The sequence below is a fragment of the Neocloeon triangulifer genome, unplaced genomic scaffold (assembly GCF_031216515.1).
Source record: "Neocloeon triangulifer isolate White Clay Creek 2 clone unplaced genomic scaffold, ASM3121651v1 ptg000012l, whole genome shotgun sequence".
In the NCBI taxonomy this organism is placed as follows: domain Eukaryota; kingdom Metazoa; phylum Arthropoda; class Insecta; order Ephemeroptera; family Baetidae; genus Neocloeon; species Neocloeon triangulifer.
The window spans coordinates 11,828,503-11,851,178 of NW_026775554.1; the positions used below are offsets into that span (position 1 = coordinate 11,828,503).

General features: G+C 36.8%; 1 protein-coding gene across 1 annotated transcript; it reads right to left on the reverse strand.

The window, feature by feature from the left end:
- Window positions 1-10,122: 10,122 nt before the first annotated feature.
- LOC132197233 (uncharacterized) lies at window positions 10,123-11,587 on the reverse strand. The gene is made up of 2 exons (XM_059620379.1): window positions 11,499-11,587; window positions 10,123-10,954 (listed from the first exon to the last, which is right to left on the reverse strand). The coding sequence occupies exons 1-2, from the start codon at window positions 11,514-11,516 to the stop codon at window positions 10,205-10,207; spliced, it is 768 nt and encodes a 255-aa protein (XP_059476362.1). The 5' UTR covers window positions 11,517-11,587; the 3' UTR covers window positions 10,123-10,204.
- Between the last annotated feature and the right edge of the window lie 11,089 nt (window positions 11,588-22,676).

Consider the following 22,676-nt stretch of genomic DNA (forward strand, 5'->3'; position numbering starts at 1 on the left):
GGCAATGATTCAGAGGAGCGACCCGGGCCCTCGACTCCGCCAGTCCCCCACCCCGCCGAGCGCCAACCCTTGCCCGGAGCTCCTCCCCGCGCCGCCCCTCATTGGTTCGCGCACGCACAGCAGAGAGATGAACGCGCCGCGTGTCTCTCTCTCTGTGCGACAATATTATACGTATTATACATCAACTCGGCCGACTGCTATTTTGCCATAAAGCACGCGCATATATAGGGTAATTTTGCTGCGTGTACATATTCCAAGAGCTGGCTGCCCACGCTAAAACACGGCTCTAATATAAATAACGGTTATCTACGCAATGAACGGAGAGCGAATCAGCCGTTACGGGAAAACTCGAGCTTTGTTTGGTTTTTGTGCTGCTGGGATATTATTTGATGAGGAGCGAACGACCGTTGGTTTCAATTTTTGCATTTGCAGCTGCTTTCTGTTTTTTATTTGTGGGAGTTGTCAGCAATTTTTGTATATCTTTGACCGAGAAAAATTGGGAACACAATTGGCATTCCGGTTTTTATGGGAAATTTAAAACAAAATAGGTTATTAAGACACATTTCCATATATTTAGTGAAAATCAGGCAAATAAATCAACTTTCTTAATGCTCTAGATTTCAAATAAAAATATTTTGCATACAAAAAAAATCAGAAGGTAAAAGTAAAATCGTTATTTTTTATTGAATTTTTTTTCAATAATTCTGAACAAAGTGGGATTCTGCAAACATATTTAACTCACATGTGATAAATCTGATAAATAAATTTTCGCTCTGCACTAAGTAAGATCATTTAAATATTAGTACTTAAATACAATATTATAATTTGTGTCATGTTATTTAGAAGCATCAATAATTTTTAACAAACGCGCTTTGTCAAATTAAAATAAACGCCTCCCACTTTGGTGCTAATGTTTTCCCACATCAAAACTGATCATATTCATGACACAAATCCGGCCGGAATAAATTCTACTAAAGAACTTCAAATAACGCGCGATTTAATAGCCGTCGCGCAGAAGGGAGCAGAACGAGAAAGTGAATTCCCACCCCCGAGTGCAGGAAGCGACGCAAAGCAGACGGATTTGCAACCCTTGCTGCATTTAAACAAATACTGGTACAGAATAAGAGATGCGCTCGGGGGATGACATTTGATGATTCGCGCTCGGGGGATGTTTGCCAGAGCAGATGTTGCGCCCCATTAAGCGACGCTCATTCCGCCGATCGCAATGCTCCGAAATGCGAAAAGCGATTCAGTGAGTTGTGCGTGCACCAATGGAGAAACTCTCTCATTATTCTGCGGTCGTCACTCTGCCAATAAATGCACGCGTGCCGTAAAAAGCAGAGATCGATTGTTTAGCTCCTCTCTTCGGCAGCTGCCGCCCGACGACGCGAATCAAACCACCCCCCGCGTGCATTTAAATGTGGACAATTGCGATAGAGACGCGTGCTGCAATGCATCGCGCTTTGTTGTGCGGCGCGTGCGGCTCGATGGGAGGAAATATGCATAAATTTTGTGTCACGAGAGCAAGCATAGCAATCGCTCAAGGGAGGAAAAGGGCGAGAGAGTGCCAAGCGCGGAAAATGCGTGTCGAGGCGTTTATTGAGTTTTTTATTGCACTCGTCTGCGCTGCGACTATTACTTTGCGCGAAAATGTGAGATGCGCGTGGTTAATAATCAATTTTTATGAGAAAACAAGGGAGGGAATCTACTGGGCCGTTTGAGAAAAAAAAATTAAATAGTTGATTTTGTAAATAATAAATTCAATGCAAAATTTTTTTGTTAAAATCATTGCTTAATTTATAGGTAAACTGGCTCTTCATAGGAAAAAATATACAATATATTACGAACTAATTATGGCAAGGTGCGCAACACCGAGCGTGAAAATGAGGAAATTTTCTGATCCGCGTCCGCGCAGCTGTTTGACGCCATAATCGTGAAATAATTAACAACAAATTTTTGATCAGCGTGGCTTATGTGCTTGGAGGAAGGACACGCATGAGTTGCGTCTCTTTGCACAGCGGACACATAAACGCGGAAGTGGTGTTCAGGTGACCCTTGCTCAACAAATACCTTTGAGCGGACGTACCCTTATCATCGCGAGAGACAAACTATCTCGTGCTTTTGCTCCGATCCGGATTTCCTCTGTTGTGGAATTAAATTTTCGTCCAGATGAATTTTGTGCTGCATGTGTGATCGAAATGAATTACTTGTGGGGTGGGTATGGTGTGGGTGCACATAAGGTTTCCTCGCACCGGCCGGACGCGGCCGGACACAGATTAAAATTTGAGGAAATGGAAAGTGCCAACCAAGAGGATTAAGGGTGTGCGCGAGGAATGAGGGTACCAAAAAATTTAATGCTTTTTCGCACTTGTTTGGATTCTTTCAACATTGAGAATGGTTTTTTTATTAAAAATATCAGCAGTTGTAATTAATTAGCATAATGCTTTTTTTAGAACGATCCTACGCTTTTGATGTGCACTTTAATTTTCTCAGTTTAACTTAATTTAAAGCAAAGTTTAACTAAAAATTAATTAATTTAATATTTCCTCTACGAAAACATAATTAAATTTTGATCACTAATTTTGGCTGAATGCAGGTATATTTTTGAGCTGGCTAAAAATATTTTTAATCTTCTTTCATGAAATACATTTATGCACTCTGTTTAATTAGCCACCAGCTGATAATGAAGCCATATATACGTTCCAATTTAAATATCTGCACCGAATGCACACACAAAAAGTGCGACACACGATGCATCCGCACCCAACCATCAATCTTCCCTCTCGACTGGCTTGAATGAGAGCATGAAAAATATATAAAATATGATTTCCCCTCTCAATAAGCGACGAGCCGCTCCACAAGCAAGCAAGAGTATTATTTTTATTACAGACATGCAGTGCTTTCAAATTATAATCTCATCAAATGCAGTGAGAGCTACTCCTTTTGGAGCTCCACCATCACACACACGCATTTTATTATACACCATCTGTCCGCGCGCACAAAGTGCATGACAAGAGAGAATAAAATCGCCCTATTAGCTGCTTCTGGACCCCACGCCACAGCAGTGCGAGACCATTTATTTTACGCTCTCTCGACCTTTTTAGCATTGCCGCAGGAAATTCGAATTGGCCGAAATTATCACGCGAATGAGTCGTGAGAGAGAAAGAGAAACATAAGCAAAAGCAAGGGTCATGTGTTGCTGGATGGAGATCGGCAGGCGGCCGGAAATACCTTTGGACAGGACCCTCAGGATATTTATGGCTGTTCGGACCTGTCTGTGAAGAGGATACAAATATTTTAGTGTGGAGATATTTTTTTACATCAGTTATAATATGCCATGAGAAATAATGGCAAGCAACAAACTCGTATTTAATAATTTTTTTCCTTGACAAATTAATCTTATTTTTACAGTTTAACTCAGATTTTTTGAAACATGAAGTGCAAATATTATGCTTATACTTCTGAATTATTTCTTATTTATAAAATTATCAAATTCGCTAATTTGGAAAACTCATAGTTAAACTTTCAAATGAGACTGAAATAATTAAAATCCCCAAATTATGTCTCTATGTCTTTATGAGCAACACAGTTCTAAAAATCTAAAAATCTTTTAGAATTAAATTTGTATTTTCAGACGAGTCATTACTAATTTTATTTTGTAAGCACTTGGTTGCTGAACTCGGTCAGTTGGTACTGGGTGCATTAGTTAATAATAGAAGTAATTTATTTTCAATTATAAAAAAAATTGGTAACTCTAATTCATAGTTCGGACTAAATTTATAACAAAAATAATATTTTCCAATCATTGTTAATTATATCATTTGTCTTCTTTGAAACCGGTGCTAATTTTTAATCATCAATTATGATGCCAAGAGCAAGTAAATCATGGAAGTGCAGGTGCATGAACGAGGCATATTATTAGAATTCAGGTCTTATCGGGCGGCGGCGCATGAAAGGGCGATGCCGCCACCCGCATATCTTTTAATTACGAACGCGGCACGCGCGCACCTTTTTTCCGCCGAGGATGAACTTGACGATCGAGTCAGTGTCATCCGCATCAGCTGTCCCGCATTCCCAATAAAAGCACGCGTCGAAAAATTCAAATCAGCGACACGACACGTAATTGCCGAGTTCCTTCTTCCTTATCGCACCGTGCATTGTATACAGGAGGATATTGAATTTGGATCGCTCAGGTGCGTCGCATTTCTATGTTATCATGGGCACCTACCTTTGGCTGACAAATTTCGAAAGGTGGAAGGTGAAACCTTCAAAACAATTTATAATAGTGAAGTGAAAATGCATGGCTGCAACAGGTGAAAAAATAAATTGAAATTGTTTATTACATTTCTAACTAAAATATTATATTTGAAATTGTTACTTCAAACGGTTTTTTTTTTAACTTTTTACCAAGCATATTATATTATTTTACTTAAATATTACGCATTAACTTCGATTTTTAATGGTCTGTAACTTAATAACTTTAAGAACACAAATCGCAAATGTTTCTTCTTATTAAATTTTAAATAATTTAATTTAATTATATACATTATGTTTTTACTTGTACATGACAATGACGTTTTTAAATTTGATTGAAAATTATTGTTTTAAAATTTCAAGCGCTGAAACGAATCATTTTTATATTCATTTAATCAATGATAAAATTTAAAAAAGGCATTCAATTAATCACGATTTTAGAAGTTCGCATTCTTCTACAACGTTTTTGCAGCTGAGAATTCTGAGATTACTTCATAGTTTCATGCCACATTCTAGTGTCTTCCCCATTAATGAGCTGTCAGTTCGTCTCTCCGTCTCTCTTCTCGCCGCCCCCTTTTTTCTTTCTATGGCAAAATAACACGTAGAGCCGCGCTGATCTGTTGATATCGCAGGAGGAAGCGAGCGAGAAGCATTCCAGCCGTGTGTGGCATTTTGCCGAAGATGGGGCACGCTGATGAGTTTGCCGCCTGCATTGCTCCGGCTTCCCGACAAATTTATCGGAAATAAAGCCATACACGCCGCTCCAGCGACCAACAGCATTTTTTATGCTTGCACACCCTCAATGATATCCATCATCCGACCTGATACTTGGAATGTCGCCGCTTCCTTTTTCTTCCAATGGTCAAAAAAATTATATTTTAGATTAGTAAAATGATGCGAGCTTTGATGGAACAGTAAAATATCCTCTTATGGAAATGCTGAATTCAATATTTAATAAGAATTTGTGAAAAATTTGATTTAAAAAATTAACTTTTTAATCCATTTTAATCAATACTTTAAGGCCTCTTAAATTAAAATGAACATAATTGAGAAAATCATTGAAGAGATATTTCTGAGATTAAAATTAATGAATCTTTAAGCCACAGCCATCTAAATTAAGTTAAGCTTTTGCACCGACCCGTAGACAACATAAAATATAGAGACACATGAGCACACACCCACCCTTATTCGAACATTATAAGCGACCGTTAATTAGATCACAATTTTCTCTCACACTCCAATAACGATCCTGCACCAATTGTGAGCGCCGTCTAATGTGATTATTCTTTATATTGTCAGTTGTACTGTGCCGTTGCCGTTTTTGTACTGTGTGTATAATCACACGGAAATGACACTGCCTAAAATAAACAACGTAAAGTTCGCATCAAATAAAAATAAAAACTTTTCCTCCCACAAGTGCAGCTGCCAGTTTCGTGCGAGGGGCATGATTAGTTTTTTTTTGGTGCATTATCAGGATTTCACGCAGAAATCGACGGGGAAAAGGAAGTGGTTTCGTCGAGAGAGCTAAGCATACTCGTCGCGGTGCAATTTACACGCCGGGCGGCTGTGTGGATATTTCCGCCTGGCACCGGAGACGGGCAAAGGGTTGAAGTGGAGTGATATTGTTTAGTACAACTCTTAAAACCATAAAAGTAAAATATTTCTTAATTAATATTCTAACTTTCATTAAATTTTTTTGTCAATATTTATTTCATGATAAAAATAAACAACAATTTTTGTTGATTTTTTAGTGATTTTTTGTTGAGGTAGATAATATAATATAATTATGATCATAAAATAATTTGTTTAACAAAAAATTAAATAAGAATAATTGAAATAAACTTTTCCAATTTTGAAATAAAAAAGGGTTAATTTTTTCAAATTTATTTTACAGGGTAAAACTATATTTTGAATCGTGTTAAGTGTGTAAGAAATCTAATTAAGCTTTAAAAAGAACAGAATCAACATTATCTAGAATTCCACTAATTCATTCCAGTGAAACTGCATTCACAAACTCATCCTTATGACTTATGACAACCAAAGCCACTGGGCGAGATAATGCCATTTCCAAAAGCTGTTTAAACACTGCGCAAATACAGTATATGCGATATTATAAGTGGCGGCCGCAATTATCACGAGATAACACCAATTAATCCAGTGGCCGCGCTTGTTATTTCCCTCCCTATAATTAAAAACGCTAGCACGAACCTCTCAAACAAAGGGGATCCTCTCGGATGAACAAAGTATCGGATAGCGTCGCAGCTGCACCATCGCGGCTTGAAACACTTCATGTGGTCACCGCCCATTGTAATCACGTGCCGAGCGCATTTTCCAGTCTGAAGGAAGCTGATCAAACAATGAACACTTTTGCTGAGCGAAATTACCACGTGCTCTTTACTTAATAAACTCTAGTTCTTTTTTCAAAGGAATATAAAATTTCTACCTTATTAAAATTTATGAATTCATCAATTTTTCAGTTTTTCTTGGTCGTCGTTGTGCTCTTCAGGGGTAAAAGTTTTTGTTACAATATTCTAAATTAACAAAACAAAATTTTTTAATGTTAAATTTTAAAAAGTATTAAAATATTTAATTTTAATAAATACATTTTTTCGTTTTATCAATTTTTTCAAAAGTTAAAATTTAATTTTTATGTTTTGTTTCATTTATGACATTCATTTCAAATTTTTAAAATTCAACCCCATCGTCACCTGAAATGTTTGCTGATTAAATTTATATTTTAATAGATATAAAAAACTATTGTATCATGCATCATTAATAAAAATTAATATTTTATTCCTCTGCGAGTAAAATGGGGATGCGATTTTCAGGCCCTTCACATCCACTTTTGTCCATAGTAACAGACAGTGACATGCAAAATCGCACAACCCTTTAACTCGGATAACAAAAAGCGGCAAAAGTAGCCATATGACGCTCTTTCTTTCTCTCATTACTCGCGGCGGCCAAAGTATTTAATCATGTCGGACGCATCGCGAGTAGCAAAGTGGCTTTTATATTCGCTCGGCAGATGATAAAGTGGCATCGCTCTTCACGATAAAAAGTGCATATTGTTCCAGCTGAAAAACTAAAAATAGAGAGAGAGCCCATCAAAGAGCATAGTTATTGAGCGCATTATCATCATCGTGCAGCGCGACAATAATAATAATCAACGCGCGGTCTCTCGTCGGTGCAGCGGGGGATGCAGGGGGTGAAATGCATGCCCGCATCATCTCTTTCGCTTGCAGCTTCACCTGCCCCAGCGAGCTGCCAGGCCAGCTGGTTACCGCGAGATCAGCTGCAGACACAAAGAGCACGCGCTGCCGGGGGATGAAATGGGGTGGGTCCAGACGGTCGGCGACAGGGTTGTTGCTCTCCGCGCGTATTTTATTTCTATCGCCTTTTGAAAAACACGAGTCGAACGAGTCTGGCTAGTTGGCGGCTAAATTTAGAGCAGTGTAGGAATGAAACGGGAAAGGGTTGCGTTTCGGGGGATGTTTTGTTATTGTGCAGCACGAACGGGACTCGAAAACGGGTTGAGCTGATTTATTTTTAGCATTCCCTCGGGTGCCGGTTTCTATACCTGCTGCACTCGCGGCCAGTTTTTGTGCAGCGCGTGCTTGAATAGGATGTAAATAGATTGACCAAAAAGGCAACAGAAGCTATGGGGTTAAATGGGGGTTGAAAAGTAGTTTTGCTGGATGCACGAAGACTACCAGTTTTTCTTCTTGAATAATTTTGTACTTTCAAACAAACGAGTTTTGACATTTTTACAAAAAGAATATCTGATTGACTTTTTAAAAATATTTTCTAAATCAATAGAATTAAAAAAAAACACCCAAATTTTGTAAATAAATGTATTTTTATTATTTAAATTAAACATAATTTCTAACTGGTTACTATTTATTTATTTAAAAATCTGAAATATGTGTATACAAATTGAATTAATTTATAAAATTGAAGATTTAAAAATTAATTTTTACTTGTAGTATTTTAACAAATTTAAAGTCTCATATTTAAGTATTCTTTTATAATTATTTCATTAATTAATTTATACAGATTTTCTTCATAAAGTGCCTTCAATTCACTTTTTTTAATACATTATTAATAATTAATTTCACTATTTTTGCAGCAATAACTATTACTAGGAAATTCGACTTTGAGCGACGGGCGTGATTGAAGTTCACGGTTACTTGGCAACAATCTGCGCCCTCTTATTATTCGTACTTCGCCCCTTTTGCAGCTATGTTTGGCGAGAGAATGCGCCGCTTAGCGGAAAGAGTGCCAGAGCGCGCTATTTCAGCCAAAATGCGTCAAGGGTGAGCGATAATTGGAGCTGTTTTTGTGTCGAGCCACGCAAGATTATGAAGACATCTGCGCTCTCATTACACCAACTTGATAATGCCCAAGCTAATAAACCGCCACCCTTGCGCGGCTGAGTGCAAATTGATAAGATAATGGCAAAGGAAAGGGTTATTACCACGAATAGTCGATGAAGGGAAAATTGCAATATGCTTACATATTGATAGCTTAAAGAGAATTATCTCTTTGCAGAGTAATTTTACTGAAGTAAATTTTTACTTTCTAAAATCTAAATTCATTTATATAATTGAGCAATCAGAATTTTAAACTGAGAAATTTTTCATATTTTAATTGACATTTCAAAGCAGTTCCACAATAAAAATAGAGAGGAAAAAGATTAAGTTTCAAAATTTTGGTTTTGTTGCTTTCTATCTACAATAAAATTTTCCAAATTGCTCCAAAAATGAATTATTAACGTACTTTTTAATTCTTAATTTTTAAAATATTTTATAAAGCGATGTAATTTTAAGAAAAGAGAGAAGAAACTTTTTATAAAATTTTAATTTAGTTTCAAATTTACAAGAAAAAAAAAACAGAGTTTATGCGCGACACAGTGACCTAGTTAACAGGTGTCTTTCAACCTTCTCCTTCTCGAAGATATTCAAATCTCCTTCGCATCTTGTGGCAGCTGTTTGAAGACAAGGTGCCACAGATTCCACCTGTGTCTTGGGCCCTTTAAACCGCCCCCTGCAGACGCAACACGACGTGGCTCATTCAAGCAAGTCTCGTTTCATTCATTGCCACGCCAAGACCCTCCTCAAGACCGAATTCTCGAGGCACAAACGCACGTACTTTATCTTTATTTACTACGACTAGTACTACGCGGTCGAGACGAGAGAGAGAGAGCAAGCAGGAGAGTAAAACGCTTTGATTCAAGAACGGCAGCTGTTCCCGCTGGGGTTGTGGAAGTGCATAATGTCGCGCCCCACAAGCCGGGTGCACGCAGACAAAGGGCCGCGAGGAGGGGCGGACGCTGGCTGGCGAGGGGATTCCCTCATTCAGCAACCCTTGTGCTATTCGAAGGCCAGGTGCGATTTTGATATCGCCGAGGCTGACGTCATTAAACGCACGCTGCGGATATATACACGTTTCCGCACACAATGTATGATTGTGTGCACGCATTCTGCTTTTTACTCTCCAGGTGATTTTTTCCCTCTTTTTTTTTTTGTTTTGTTTCTCTTGAGGATGAAAAATTGTTATGCGGGCCGAGGTTTCTCGCTCTGCCGCCGGGCAATTATCCGCATTTTGAGCACCCTTGCTTGGAGTGGCTTTGGCAATTAGAGCAGCCGCGGGAATATTTTTGGCGCTTGTGATTTCTTGACTTGATTATACGCGCCGATTGCTCGAAACAATGAAAATCAGGGCAAAAAAACTAATCAGGTTTTGCTGATATTTTATTTTTGCTATTTATTTATTCTCTTTATTTATTCTATTACTACATAATTTAAATATTTGTAAAGAATTAAGAAATTAATTCCTAATTTAAAGATTGAGTTAAATTTTTATTTAAAAAAAAACTCATTAATTTAGATGCAATGAGATTTTATTTGTTTTCAATCAGGTTAATATAAAATCTATTAATGGATTTAAATTGTTACTCCTGTGTCTTAGTAAATTTTTTCTTTAGTTTGTTAATCCTCTCCCTTATTATCTTGAACGGTTTTGCAGCCAAGACTTGAGAAGTTCCAGAATCATTATTTGCTTCTGCAGGTTTGGAATCGTTTGGTGATGTATTTTCACCAGCAGGTTTGACCTCGATCTTCCCATTAACTGACTGCGGAGAAAAGACGCCCCTGACCTTATTCATTGCGTTCTTCATGACTTGCCCAAGTTGCTCCGGAACTCCACCCTGACCGTCCTTTCCTCCGAAGAGACCCTCTGGTCCATCTGAGCCCCCAGAGCTCATTGGTTTGCCAAAAGATCCCAAGTTAGGAAAGCCATTGGCTCCATTCACCTCATCTCCGACGTTGGGAAGCTTTGGCAGTGTAAACTTTCCTCCTAATGGTCCTGTGAAAACGTCAGATCCGGAATCCGAGCCATCGGAAGGAGCGTTAATTTGACCTAATAAAGGAAATCTTCCTGTTGGAGGTAGAGCTGGTCCATCTTTTCCATCAGGCACTATACCGTCTGGGACTTTTACGTTCATTTGACTTAAAAAGCCTTTTGCTCGTTTTTTAAATTTTTCCCTAATTTTTGACAAATCTCCAGGAAGACCTGCTGCTAAACCGCTGCCGTCAGGCTGTGAAAGAACTGACGGAGCGACCACGTCACCGGTGCGTTTTGTCTCTTCGCCAACTGGTGCTGACGTTGTGAAGGCAAGCAATCCGCAAATCGCCAACAAAATCTGACAATTTAGAAAAATTTACTTATTTTATTTTTTATTCTGTCTTTTAATTTTAGTTTTAAGTTTCACTCATAATTTTTATTGTAATTTGTTATAAAATATTCTAAAAAAACACAAATAGGTAATTGTTTCACAACTTCTTATTTCATTAATTCATTATGAGAAATAAGGATTGTTAACAATATTATAACATATCCAATAATATTTTGCATAATTAAATAAAAATGGATTATGATTTTGGGCTAGAATTTTATATTAAATTTTGTAATTTTTTATAAACGTTTATTGCACTTGTTGCATTTTTAAAATAATCACTCTCAAGATTTTGATGAAATTTAGATCAATTTTATAGTCCGTAATCGAATATAAAGAAATATTTCTAAATTACCGATTAAGAACTGATTATTTAAAAAAAAAAAAATTAAAAAATCGTTTGTTCAATTTAATGTTCACTGTAAATGCATTAGTCTGTAGTTGCCTGACATTTTTGCAATAAGTTAATTTTTCATTCAGATTTATAAAATATAAATAGCTTTGAACTTACTGCTAGCGTCAGCTTCATCTCGGCAAGTAAACAGATCGCAAACCGAACACGGAAAGTCCAAAAATCTGCTCGCTTGCCTCAATTTTATACTCATTTTTGCACTGATGACGCTTGCCGGATAGGACAGAACTTCCTGTGCTCGTCCAATTGATGATGGGAAATTCCAAGTGATAGATTTCAAATTTTTGAAAAATTCAAAATTATTGAAAATAATGGAAACAATAAATCTTCCGAATCGCATTTGTCTCCATTTGCGTCAAAAAGCACACTTTTTTTGCGCCATGCTAGGTAAATTATTACATTATTCGTAATGCGCATAATAGAATAACAAAATAAAAGACTGAAAATCTCGTGAAATTAATAAAATGTTAATTTTAGAAATATTTGTCATTTTAGAGATCAAATAATAAATTATGGTTGAAATATATATTTTTCAATGACGATTTTGCATTATTCTTGTCATGTCAAGATAATTTAATATTATATATAAAAATTAAAAATAAATGTAAATAATTTACAAAAGTAAGTTATAATTTTGAAAATTTATTGAAATGGAAAAAACAATAATTTTAATGAACTGTTTCTTTTCTAGATTTATTAAGTTTGTCTTGTAATGAATAATATTTTGCTCAAAAACAATATTTTAGCCGTAAATGTATGTTTTGATTGAATAATTAAGTTGCTTAGAGTTTGAAAGTAACTTGTAAAACTTGATCTTAATTAAATTAACCTTTACGTGCTGGATTAAATTGATCATTAAATCAAATTTTTGTTATTGTGTTGTATGCAGTCGTTAACCGTAAATCTTAAAAATTAAGTTATAGCCGTGACAAGCGGCTCGTTCATCTTGCTCATTAAGAGCTTCGCCACGCTCTCGACTCGTGCAAACACAATAAAAATTGTCGTCAGCACGAGTAACAACCACCCAAGGGGCACTCGTTTGCTGCTGCCAAATAAAATCTTCCCCGCGAGGTTTATTCATTTTCATTCTCGGCCGCCCACTCGTCGCCGAGAGAAACTCACATCAATCAAAACTAAATCTGCCACCATCATCCACTATAATTAATTAATTCCGCTCGTATTTGATTATCTTGCCTGCACCCGCCACTCGCGCACTCGAATATGTTTGGACGCAACTCCATTGTCGTGCGGCGGATTCCTTTATCTTATTTTTCCACCCCCGGCCTTATGGCTCGCCACCCCCGTGGCTGGCGGGTGCTGGGTGGGTGCGTGCGTGAGCGAGTGAGTCACAGCCCATTGCGATACCCGACACTGTTCCACGGACGTTTCTTCGTCCTGTGCCCTGGGGACGCGATTTTCCGCCTTTAATCAGACTAACAACTATAGACTAGTCCCGTTTAATTTGGCTAACGTGACGCCAGCAGAGAGTGTTTCCATCCGAAAATAAAATCCTGTGAGTGTCACGCAGCAATTGAATTCGGTAAATGGAAAACTTGCAGCGTGGGCCGCGCGAGTTGTTTTGCTGCTCGTCGCCTGCGATCCGAGAGGATATGCAACCGGTTAAACTCAAGTGACATGCGACCTAGCTTAACAACGTACATACCATATTATGATAATGTTTCGGTTCCTATTTAGGACTATAAAGTAAATCAAATTAAGCCGAAATGTAAATTTAATGTAATTAATTATTAGCTAATTTTAATTTTAATATTTTTATGATTCATTTGTAAATCAATATATAGCGATGCTCATAAATTTTAATTTTCTTCTAAAAAACGGCATCAAAAAGGATTAGAAAAAATAAGTCATAAATGAAATGATGATTACTAACGAAATTTTATCAAACATACACATGCAAAATAAATGAAAAATGAAGCTTGGAAATGAATCTTTTAAATTTAATGATAGATCAGCTTTTATTTGATTTGAAAGTCATGGATATCATTATTTATATTGAATAGCAACAAAAACTTTCATTGTGAAGCATGTGAGAATTGCACTTGCAAATTTTCATACACTTTCATAACAAAAAATTAAGAACTAGTGCGTATTATTTTGCAATGAATAAACTTGTTGGGAAAAGAGACAATTCATGTCAATCCTTTTAAATAAGCAATCTAAAGGCTATTGATATACACAAATATAAATAATCCTTTACTATTTGTTATTGAAACGATATCAACTAAATTTTAATAGTATTAAGTTCCCAAAGTTGGCATAAAAGACTTATATTAAGGCTCAGATTTCTTATCATAATTAGTCGTCATTAGGGACATTTCGTCGTTTTGTACCATTTTGTGTAATTACGTCCAACGATTGCTTCATTTTCTCTTATTAACGTGGCTAGAAATACGTGTTGATCCAATTGAGATTAAATAAAAAGGAAATTAAATTTTTTTTCCACTCTCAGTTCGTTCTAAATTACTGTGCATATTCTTAGAACAACTTTAATAATTGTAAGTAGTTAAGCAGTAAAACAGAATGGAGAAACTTATTTTTGTCATGTTTAAAACCAAATTAATGATAAACAATTTTTTTATAACACAGCACTTTTTAGATGTGTTGATTTTAATTTCTGTCTTGAGCAAAAATATCCGTCCGCAAGCATCATGTTTTGGACAAATCGAGTATGTAACACGAGAGTGATTCACCAAGAATGCAATTTGCACACTTTTCTGTGAGCACAGGGGCTCGCAGACAATGGCATTGATCCGCGCTCTAGGGCAGCAAGTGAGGCGGAAATTCCGCGCGTTGACAGCAGTGATCTGAACAACCAGCAGCAGATACGGATTAAAAGAGTGGAAATTATTTGCGCCGGGGCACAAAACTAGTAATTACATCGCGATTGTTGGTTGTGCGTTATTTTCGGGCGAGGGTGAACACCTGTATGACTCATGCACACGAAAGCGGCGAGGGGCGCGCAATCCATCAAACACGCCGGCAGCAATGTTCAGGTGGAAAACGGCCCCGCGGGGAGCTCGGAATCTTCGTCGCCGACGCTTAATTAAGTAATGGAGAGAGAGTGCACGGTACTAAACATGCTCTGAAATTATTTTAATAAGCTAATGAAACTCAAACTAAAATGGAGTGTAATAATGCTATTAACTTAAGTTGCAGAATTAAATTACAATATATTTTACCAAATAAGAAGTATAATTTTATAAATTATTTCCTAAATTGCATAATAAGCCTAAAACATTTTTTAAAATTGAAAAATCAAAGAGTATAACGTATAATTTAATGATATAATAAAATTTTACTTATTGCAAGGCATAATAATAACCACTTAATTCTTGGAAAGATTAGAAAATAAAAATAATTAGATTTTCATGTAAATAATTTCTTACTTCAAATCAAGTTTTTGTTCATCATAAAAAGTTCTTCAACATGTATGCAAGTTTTATATGTACATTTTATGCTAATCAGCCCAATTAATTTTCGTCAGCTCCGGCGACGCAAGACCCTTATCTGCCTCATTTCAGGGTGTGTTTTGCTTCGTTATTTACCCGCTCGGGTGTACATTGTAGTTTTTATTCCATTTGTTCGTGGAACGGCCACCACTACCACTTATATGGCCGTATATATGGCACCTCATTTCCCGGGATAATAGCGAGACACACACGGCCGTGTCGAGCAAACACATTACGGCGGGGCGCGCTCTCTGCTATTATTATTGTTTTGCATGCCGACATGCTAAGCAGTTGACATACTTGCCTCTGCTGTACCACACCGAGTTTTGCAATTCAATAATACACGCCTTGTGTAAAAAGTTGTCGCATAGGCAGCCGACGGCAGCTATTTCAAAAATTTTCTGCCAGCGTCTGCCACGGCTTTACCGTCGGAACGCGAACTCCCGAGAAATTAATTTGAATTTTGGGCCAAGGCTGTAAAAACTTATTTGAGGAAGGAATTATTTCTCGAGTTTTATTGTCAGTGAGCATGAGAATAATAAAAATTTTCAATTCACGTGGTTAAATAATAGTAAAATATTTTTACTAAATTTAAAAAAAGCATCTCTATGACGCCCAATCGAAAACAAAAGAGAACAATTTCCTCATGTTCAGCCTGCTATAAAACTTTTGCAATCGCCAAAATTCTAGGGAACGCCGCAATTAAGAATTGAAGTGTGTGCTATAAAAATACTTCGAGTGCTATATTATTAAATTTAGTTTGTGGCGTAAAAAAGTTTGAATAATTTCCGCAGAGCGTCACGGAAGCCGAAACCTCTACATTTTTATGATGATTTTTTCCATTACATTTCTTTATTGATTTACCCTATTTTAAGCACATCAAAATAATAATGTTTTCTGTTGCTGTCCACTATAGTGATCGCAATTTTTTGCCAAACAATTGTTAGTGGTTGTTGCCTGGGTCGTTGCTTAAAAACTGATTACAATAAAGCCATTAGAAGCTCAATCACTTAAGGAAAGGAGTAATCGTACGTTTATGTGTCGTGTCTGAAGCCGAGGAACAACAGGTAAAACGTTAAGAGGTCACTTTGGCTAATGGTTATCGACTGCTCAGTTGAAGGCTCGCTGAACTTCATTTTCAATAATTTCCCCAAGAGGATGTGAAAGAAAGGCCTTCGGCGAAAAGTGTATTTATGCTCGCATGAAAAGAAAAGGTCAACGAACAGGTGAGCAATTTTGTGAATTGCTTGCGAGACTACGGAAATTTTCTCCAGCAGAGAGAAGTGGCGGCATGCAAATTGTAAATTATGACCTAATTTAGGTCTGCACTAATCAGAATTACAAATTTTTCATCGCTCCCCAAATATTTAAGCCCAGGCACGCGATTTTCTTTGGTTTTTAATTTTTTAAAGTATTTGGTAACTGCGCAAGTATTTTTTTTTAATTCCGGACAATGAACATGATGTTTTATTTGGCGAATAAAAACAAATATCAACTGACGTGTTACACTCTTTCAAAATCTAAAAATTTTAAAAAGGAACAAATAAATTTTGTTTCGAAATTAAATTTAACCCTCGATTGTCAAAACTTGGGCTCGAAGCCCTCCTTTTCCGATGCGAATCACTCTCACGCAAATATTTCACCCCTCAGAAATGTATATAATATGGCGTGCTCGGCGCCGTTTGGAAATCTGAATTTCAAATTGGTCTACAAGGAAATTCCAGTAGTTAATTTTCCTCTTTCTCGCTGGCATTTTAAAAGCCTCAAGGCAAACAAATTCGTGGGTGTTTATTTTCTGTAAATATTTATTTATTCAGGCGGTTGAGCGCTCTCGGCTGGGTTTTATCGATCAAGTGCCTAATCTGGCACCACGCAGATAAGGCGCGCTCGGCCAGCAACAGGTCGGAAAGAACCGGCTGCGGTTTGTTCGCCTGCCGCGAAGCAACCAGCCGGGCGCGCCCTTATCGCGTTTACAAAAGACAAACAGGCCAATTATCTTCTGCACACGTGATAAAGTGATCGAATGGACTGGTTAATAATGACGAGACTGATCGACACTAGCTCGTTTCAGATAGTGAGTGGTTTGGATAGGACACAATTGTTCAAGAGTGAATCAAAGACCGAAATATTATGAAAATAATATTATTTTGATCTTATTGTGTTTAAGTTAAAAAATTAATTTATATTTAATGCAAGACTTCCATCATTATAACATTTTCCTGTTAACATCAACAGCCATACAAATTGATTAAATTAAATTAAATAAATTATATTAAAAAATTTCTAGATTTTATTTATAATTTATTTATGAAAAATAAGTAAATTTTTTACTAGAAATTTGATTATTAGTATCTCAATAAAAAAAAAATTTTTTTATTAAAACTTTTTATAAAAACATGTGAAAACTTATTTATATATGTATAATATTAAGCATGTCAGTGTTTGATATTGATTGTAAAAAAAAAATAAAATGTATTATATTTTTATTTAAGCAAATACCATTTCAATTAAAGCAGTGTGCATATTTAAGTTCTAAATTATGCTTGAAGGGTGCAATAATTAAAATCCCTTTTCAACTCTCTTATATTTGCTTTCCCACAGGCTTGAAAGTGCAGCCACGCCACTAGTGGCTTTGAGCAAACGCATTGCGAGGCTGCTATTTCGTTTTCTGTTTGCTCAAGCACATCAAACAGAAAACTAGCGAGAGCGTGCTCGGGCGCACGCCACGCTCCTATTTATGATTATCAGTAGCACGTGCGTCCGAACGAAAATGCCGAGGTGCACAGGTATATTACCATCAAATTGGACAATGCGGATAGTATCAGCATAGAATGAATGACTCATCACGTATATAAAGCCAAAGGTGCATGTAAATTTATTCTCTCTCCTTTCGTTCGGGGGTGGAAGGTATATAAGACGCCGAGGGGAAAGCCGGTTTTAAAACACCAGGTGCATTTTTTATGTCTGTTTCGATCGATTAAAATTTAAAAAGGAAAGTAACGAGCCAGCCATCGACATTTGTTGTTTTGTTTCGTGTTCAATAAAATGTGGCCGCGCGCCCGACCAGCCGTCGACTCGAAATGGGATTTCTGATGAGAAGTGGCCCCTCGAGTGAGAGAAATGAATAAATGTAAGCCACGTGACTCTGACTTTTGTAAATGTGTGCGGCGGGTGGAGGGTGGAAATCTGCAAATTGCTCGGCGGGGTGCGGAATAAGCAACTTCGCTCTCAGATTGGCGGTCGTGTTTATTTTTTATTCCAGCGGGGGGCGGGGGGGGGGGGGCAGAAAAAGAAAGCCATGCGATTTGCCTTTTAGCCTCCGGGGGTTCAAAAATGTTTCCTGAAATTAAAGTTTTCCAGAAACCATAAGAAAAGTGATTTTCAATTTAATTAAAGCCTTATTCTTTTACAGAGTTTTTAGGATTATTTGGTTTATCACTCATTTTCATTTCAACGATTAAATTAAATATAAAGTTTTAGATCAAACATAATTTCAATTAATATAAATTGATTGTTTTATATTATTACAGCACGTTCCAATATTTTTCTACTAACGATAAATTGGACGCATACAATTTTTAATGAATCAAGAAATTTTGGCCAAGCATCACAAGTTTTTGCTGTTAACTTTTAAACTTAAATTCAGCCCTCGTTTTTCATCCCAGCAGATAAGAATTTCCTTTAATCAAAATGGCTCTGTAAATTTTGCTGGCTTCAATAAAATTGTCCGTTGTTAATGGAAAACAACAAAACTTCATTATATACGCTCCTCATTGAAACTCTTTATGCTCCTCTTGAGTGTTCCACAAGATTTTCCATTCTCTCTATTTACGAGCGAAGAAAGTTATTAAAAATTATCCGCACACCGAAGAAAGAAACTCTTCAGCTCGTTAATGAGTACATAATTGCACGCCAGTCTTGTTATTAAAAATTCCACAGAGTTATTAAACTGCTCTTTGGCAAAAAGAGTTTTTTTTTCATCAAGGCTGAGCACTTGATGGTTAATTTCCATTAAGTAACTCGAAGCCCCCATCACCAAATCGAGGGAAACGGTAGAAAAGCAATTAAAATCTCGAGACGCACTTTGCACGCACACAGATTTCGAATCTGCACTTTAAATTGATACGGGCATTTGAAAGAATCTTGAGAATGGTTTTTGTTATTGTTGCATTCTCATGCACCAAAGCTGAGGGTTGGATGGATACCTGTGGCGCGCAAAGGGTTGTTCACATGATCCACTTGAGAATTGCTGGGAATGTGATTTCGGGGGAAACTAATGTGATTGTAATCGGCCGTATCACTTTAAAGGCGTTGCCCCTATGCTCTCCAGATTGAAAACTCATTTATATTTCAAAAGCTTTTTGCAACATAGGTATATACTTGCTTGATTTAAAAACTCTATAGTATTCAAATGAAAAAGGTTGAAGCACTATGGGAGCACTGTAAAAATTGTATATATGATTTTTTACAATTTCCAGTAAAGGGGATCATTTTTATTTTCAATCAGCGACGCAATTTTTTTAATATTCGTTTGGGTGGAGCTTGCGTATGTGTGAGTGAGCGGCGTATCAATTTTGATACGCGCATTCATGTTCAAATCTGAGGAAATTTCCATAAAGAGAGCAAAAGATTACGCACATTTGCACAGCAGCAGCAAATAGTAATCCGTCTTCAAAGGGCCGCCAACATGTGGGAACTCGACCCCATGCTGTTGCTGCTCTATTTTCCCGCAGCCGCCACAGCAGATAGAAGTTATTACTTGCCTCTGTATGGAAAAATCTCTCCTGTGTATGGTGATGAGGTCTCTCCTTTGAAAAATGTTTAATCTCGTCGCTCCTCTGCGTACTTTCTGTATTCGATCGGCGGTTTTGCTGTTGCGCGCAGTTGTAGCAAAAACCACCCGCGGTTCTTTATAATGCTCCTGCATAGATTCTTTTCAAAACTTAAACTACATCAATTTCCATAAGTAAAGAGATGGAGTAGAATTGTGCAAAAAATTTTATTCGTGCTTAAACAATTTTTTACGTTTGAAACGCCGTTTTTATTTCTTCGTAAATAATTTATAATTTGTTATTTATTTTTATAGGAAAAAGTTTTATACCTCCAAGTTTTAACTCTCCAAAATTTTAACATCTTAAAATTTATCAATCATCTTCACTTTTCTAAATTAATAAAACAAGTTCTTAAATTACCGGAAAATGAGCTTGCAAAATTTATTATAAACATTAAAAAAAATTCATTTTTAAAATCACCAGTCCCTCAGGTGACACAGGACGGATTGTTAAAATGATTTAAATGAAAAAAGAGCAACCGACGTACAACTTCCTGTTTGACCGTCCACTTGTCTCAATTGTCACTAAAAAGTGGTACGAAAAGCTCGGACTAAATGTGTGTCTCGTGCCCCTGAAAGCAGGTAATCAATCTCGAAAGAATTAGTGTGGCTTCTGCGGCCGCATGCACATCAGCTGCAACCTCATTAAAGGGCCCTACGACGCAGCTCCGCCTCCTTCCTCCGAGAGACTCCTTTGGGGGAGACCCTTAATAGACCCTCGGTCGCCCATTCACGACAGCTATAGCTAGGGCCAGATTTTAATGAGCTTTCGCTTTCTTCAGACCAAATCCCTCCATTCAAATCTCTCAGCTCATTCATCGGCAGCTGATCTACGCGCGCCCCCAAGTCATTTTCCTTTCCCTGCAGGGCAGGTTGTAAATTTTTTTATTCAAAGTGCAGCATAATACTTTGGAGTAATTGACTGAGACGCACTTTATTCTGCGCCATGAGCCACAAACACTCGAGGGAAAGACCTATGATTTCCCCACGTCTTTTTCTACCACTCATACAGTCGGAGAGTTTGTTTTTTTGCGGCTCTTTAGGGGAAAGCGTCGAGAGCGAGGGTGAAATAATTTTCTTTATTTGACGAGGAAGCCGCTGATTTCATTGTAATCAGTGCTGAAAGTGACACGTCTAACAAAACTAAAAATAAAAATCTGTTTTATAATAAATAAAACTTATAATTTTGATTAACGTTTTAATTATTTTAATTATTGTTTCATTTAAATTAAAATATAAATAAATAAATACATGTTAGTTATTTAAACATTTTAAATTATTTTATTCAGTTTGTAATGAATTGTGTCACAACAAATATCAGTTGTTGCTTTAATTCAATTTCACCAAATTTAATAACAATATAAAGCTTCTTCAATCTATACCTTTATTGCAACTGAAAAAATTTAAATTTGTTTTTGCGGCCTGATAGATATTTAAATTATAATCCATAAATATATGATTAATATATAATAAATATTAATTAGTTAGAATTAATAATTAAAATTAAACAACTTTTTACTTGAAAGCCTTTTTCTTGAGTGCATAAGTTTCAACCCTCACCTTGAGTTCCGGAAAAGTCGCGCCCAGATATTAATTACACAAATCGCAATATATTTTCTGTTATTTTATTTTCTGAATGAGGTGGCGTTTTGAAAATATACATTCCAAAGCAGTACAGAGGTACGCGGTCCAGGTGCAGCGCTGGTTGCGCGAAAAGGGACGATTCGCGCCAAAAGTGAAAATTCCGTCGCTGCAGGGTCGCGGCTGCAAAAGCGAAAAGAAGAGCCACCTGGCACGTACCGCGCTGGCAGACAAAAAAAAAAGAAAGCTCGGACAAAGCGGAGAGATCAGCACACATACTTTTTGATCAGATTCGAGGAGCACAAAGGCAGCTGCACCTATTTTATATTGTATTGCAGCTCCACCCCAAAGCAAAGAGCCGCACCTGGCTGCGAGCGCGTGGTCGCGTGTCTGCCTCCGAAAGGGGAGGCGAAAGTGACAAGCTGCACTGCATGTAGCGTAATGAGCTGATTCATGCACATTATTTTTTTACTCGGGGCCTACCCCTTTCTAGACCGGTCGGACCCTCTTTCGAATTTCTACGTGGAAATGAATTTCTCTTTCAGCCGAGCTGGATGACGGGCAGGTGTGATGTGCGGGGCGGAATTTCGTGTTTGTTTTATTGCCGGGGGTTGAGCGGCTATCAAGGGAAAAGACTATTCGCCACGGATGACAGGAAAATAGAAATGCAAGTTGTGCTAAAAGCTGCGTTTCCTCCCTGAACAAGTGACAAGATCACTCAAGCGTTCCTTTGGTTGCAGCTATTTTGCAGATCCTGCATGGAAAATGAAAAGTGCTCTACAATAACAAGTGTACTTATCTTGTAATTTTATTGCAAACACCACAATAAATTTATTTTGTGGAATTATTTCTTTTTGTGAAGATGAACTTTTTATTTTTATGACAAAAAATTTAAAAGAGCGCGGTAGATATTGTGAGGGACTTTTCGAATTTTCAAATATTTTGTGTTTATTAATAAGCAATGCTCAAAAAATTAAAATTTTGTAATATATTACCACAGTATACGGATTGGAAAACAATAAAAATAAATGAAATTTTACAAGTGCAGTTTATCAATTATTCCAAAACAATATTAATATAATAATTTAAAACAAAAATTAATTATTTCAACTAATTAATTGTGGAATATATTTACGTAGAAACGATCGCACGAATAGCACACAAAATTCAATCAGTACAACATAAAATTATCGAAAGTTATACAATTTATAGGCACCCTTATAGCAGTTACACATTAAAAGAATTGTCTGTATGAGGATTGATTTGGCTTGTAGAAAGCGGAAATGTCGAGATAATTGAGTCGCTAGAATCATATTAATTGTAGGCGGTTTTCGCCACCACAAAATTGCTGCTGGCACTGATTATTTTTATCACTTCCTTGCCTTTTGTGTGCAA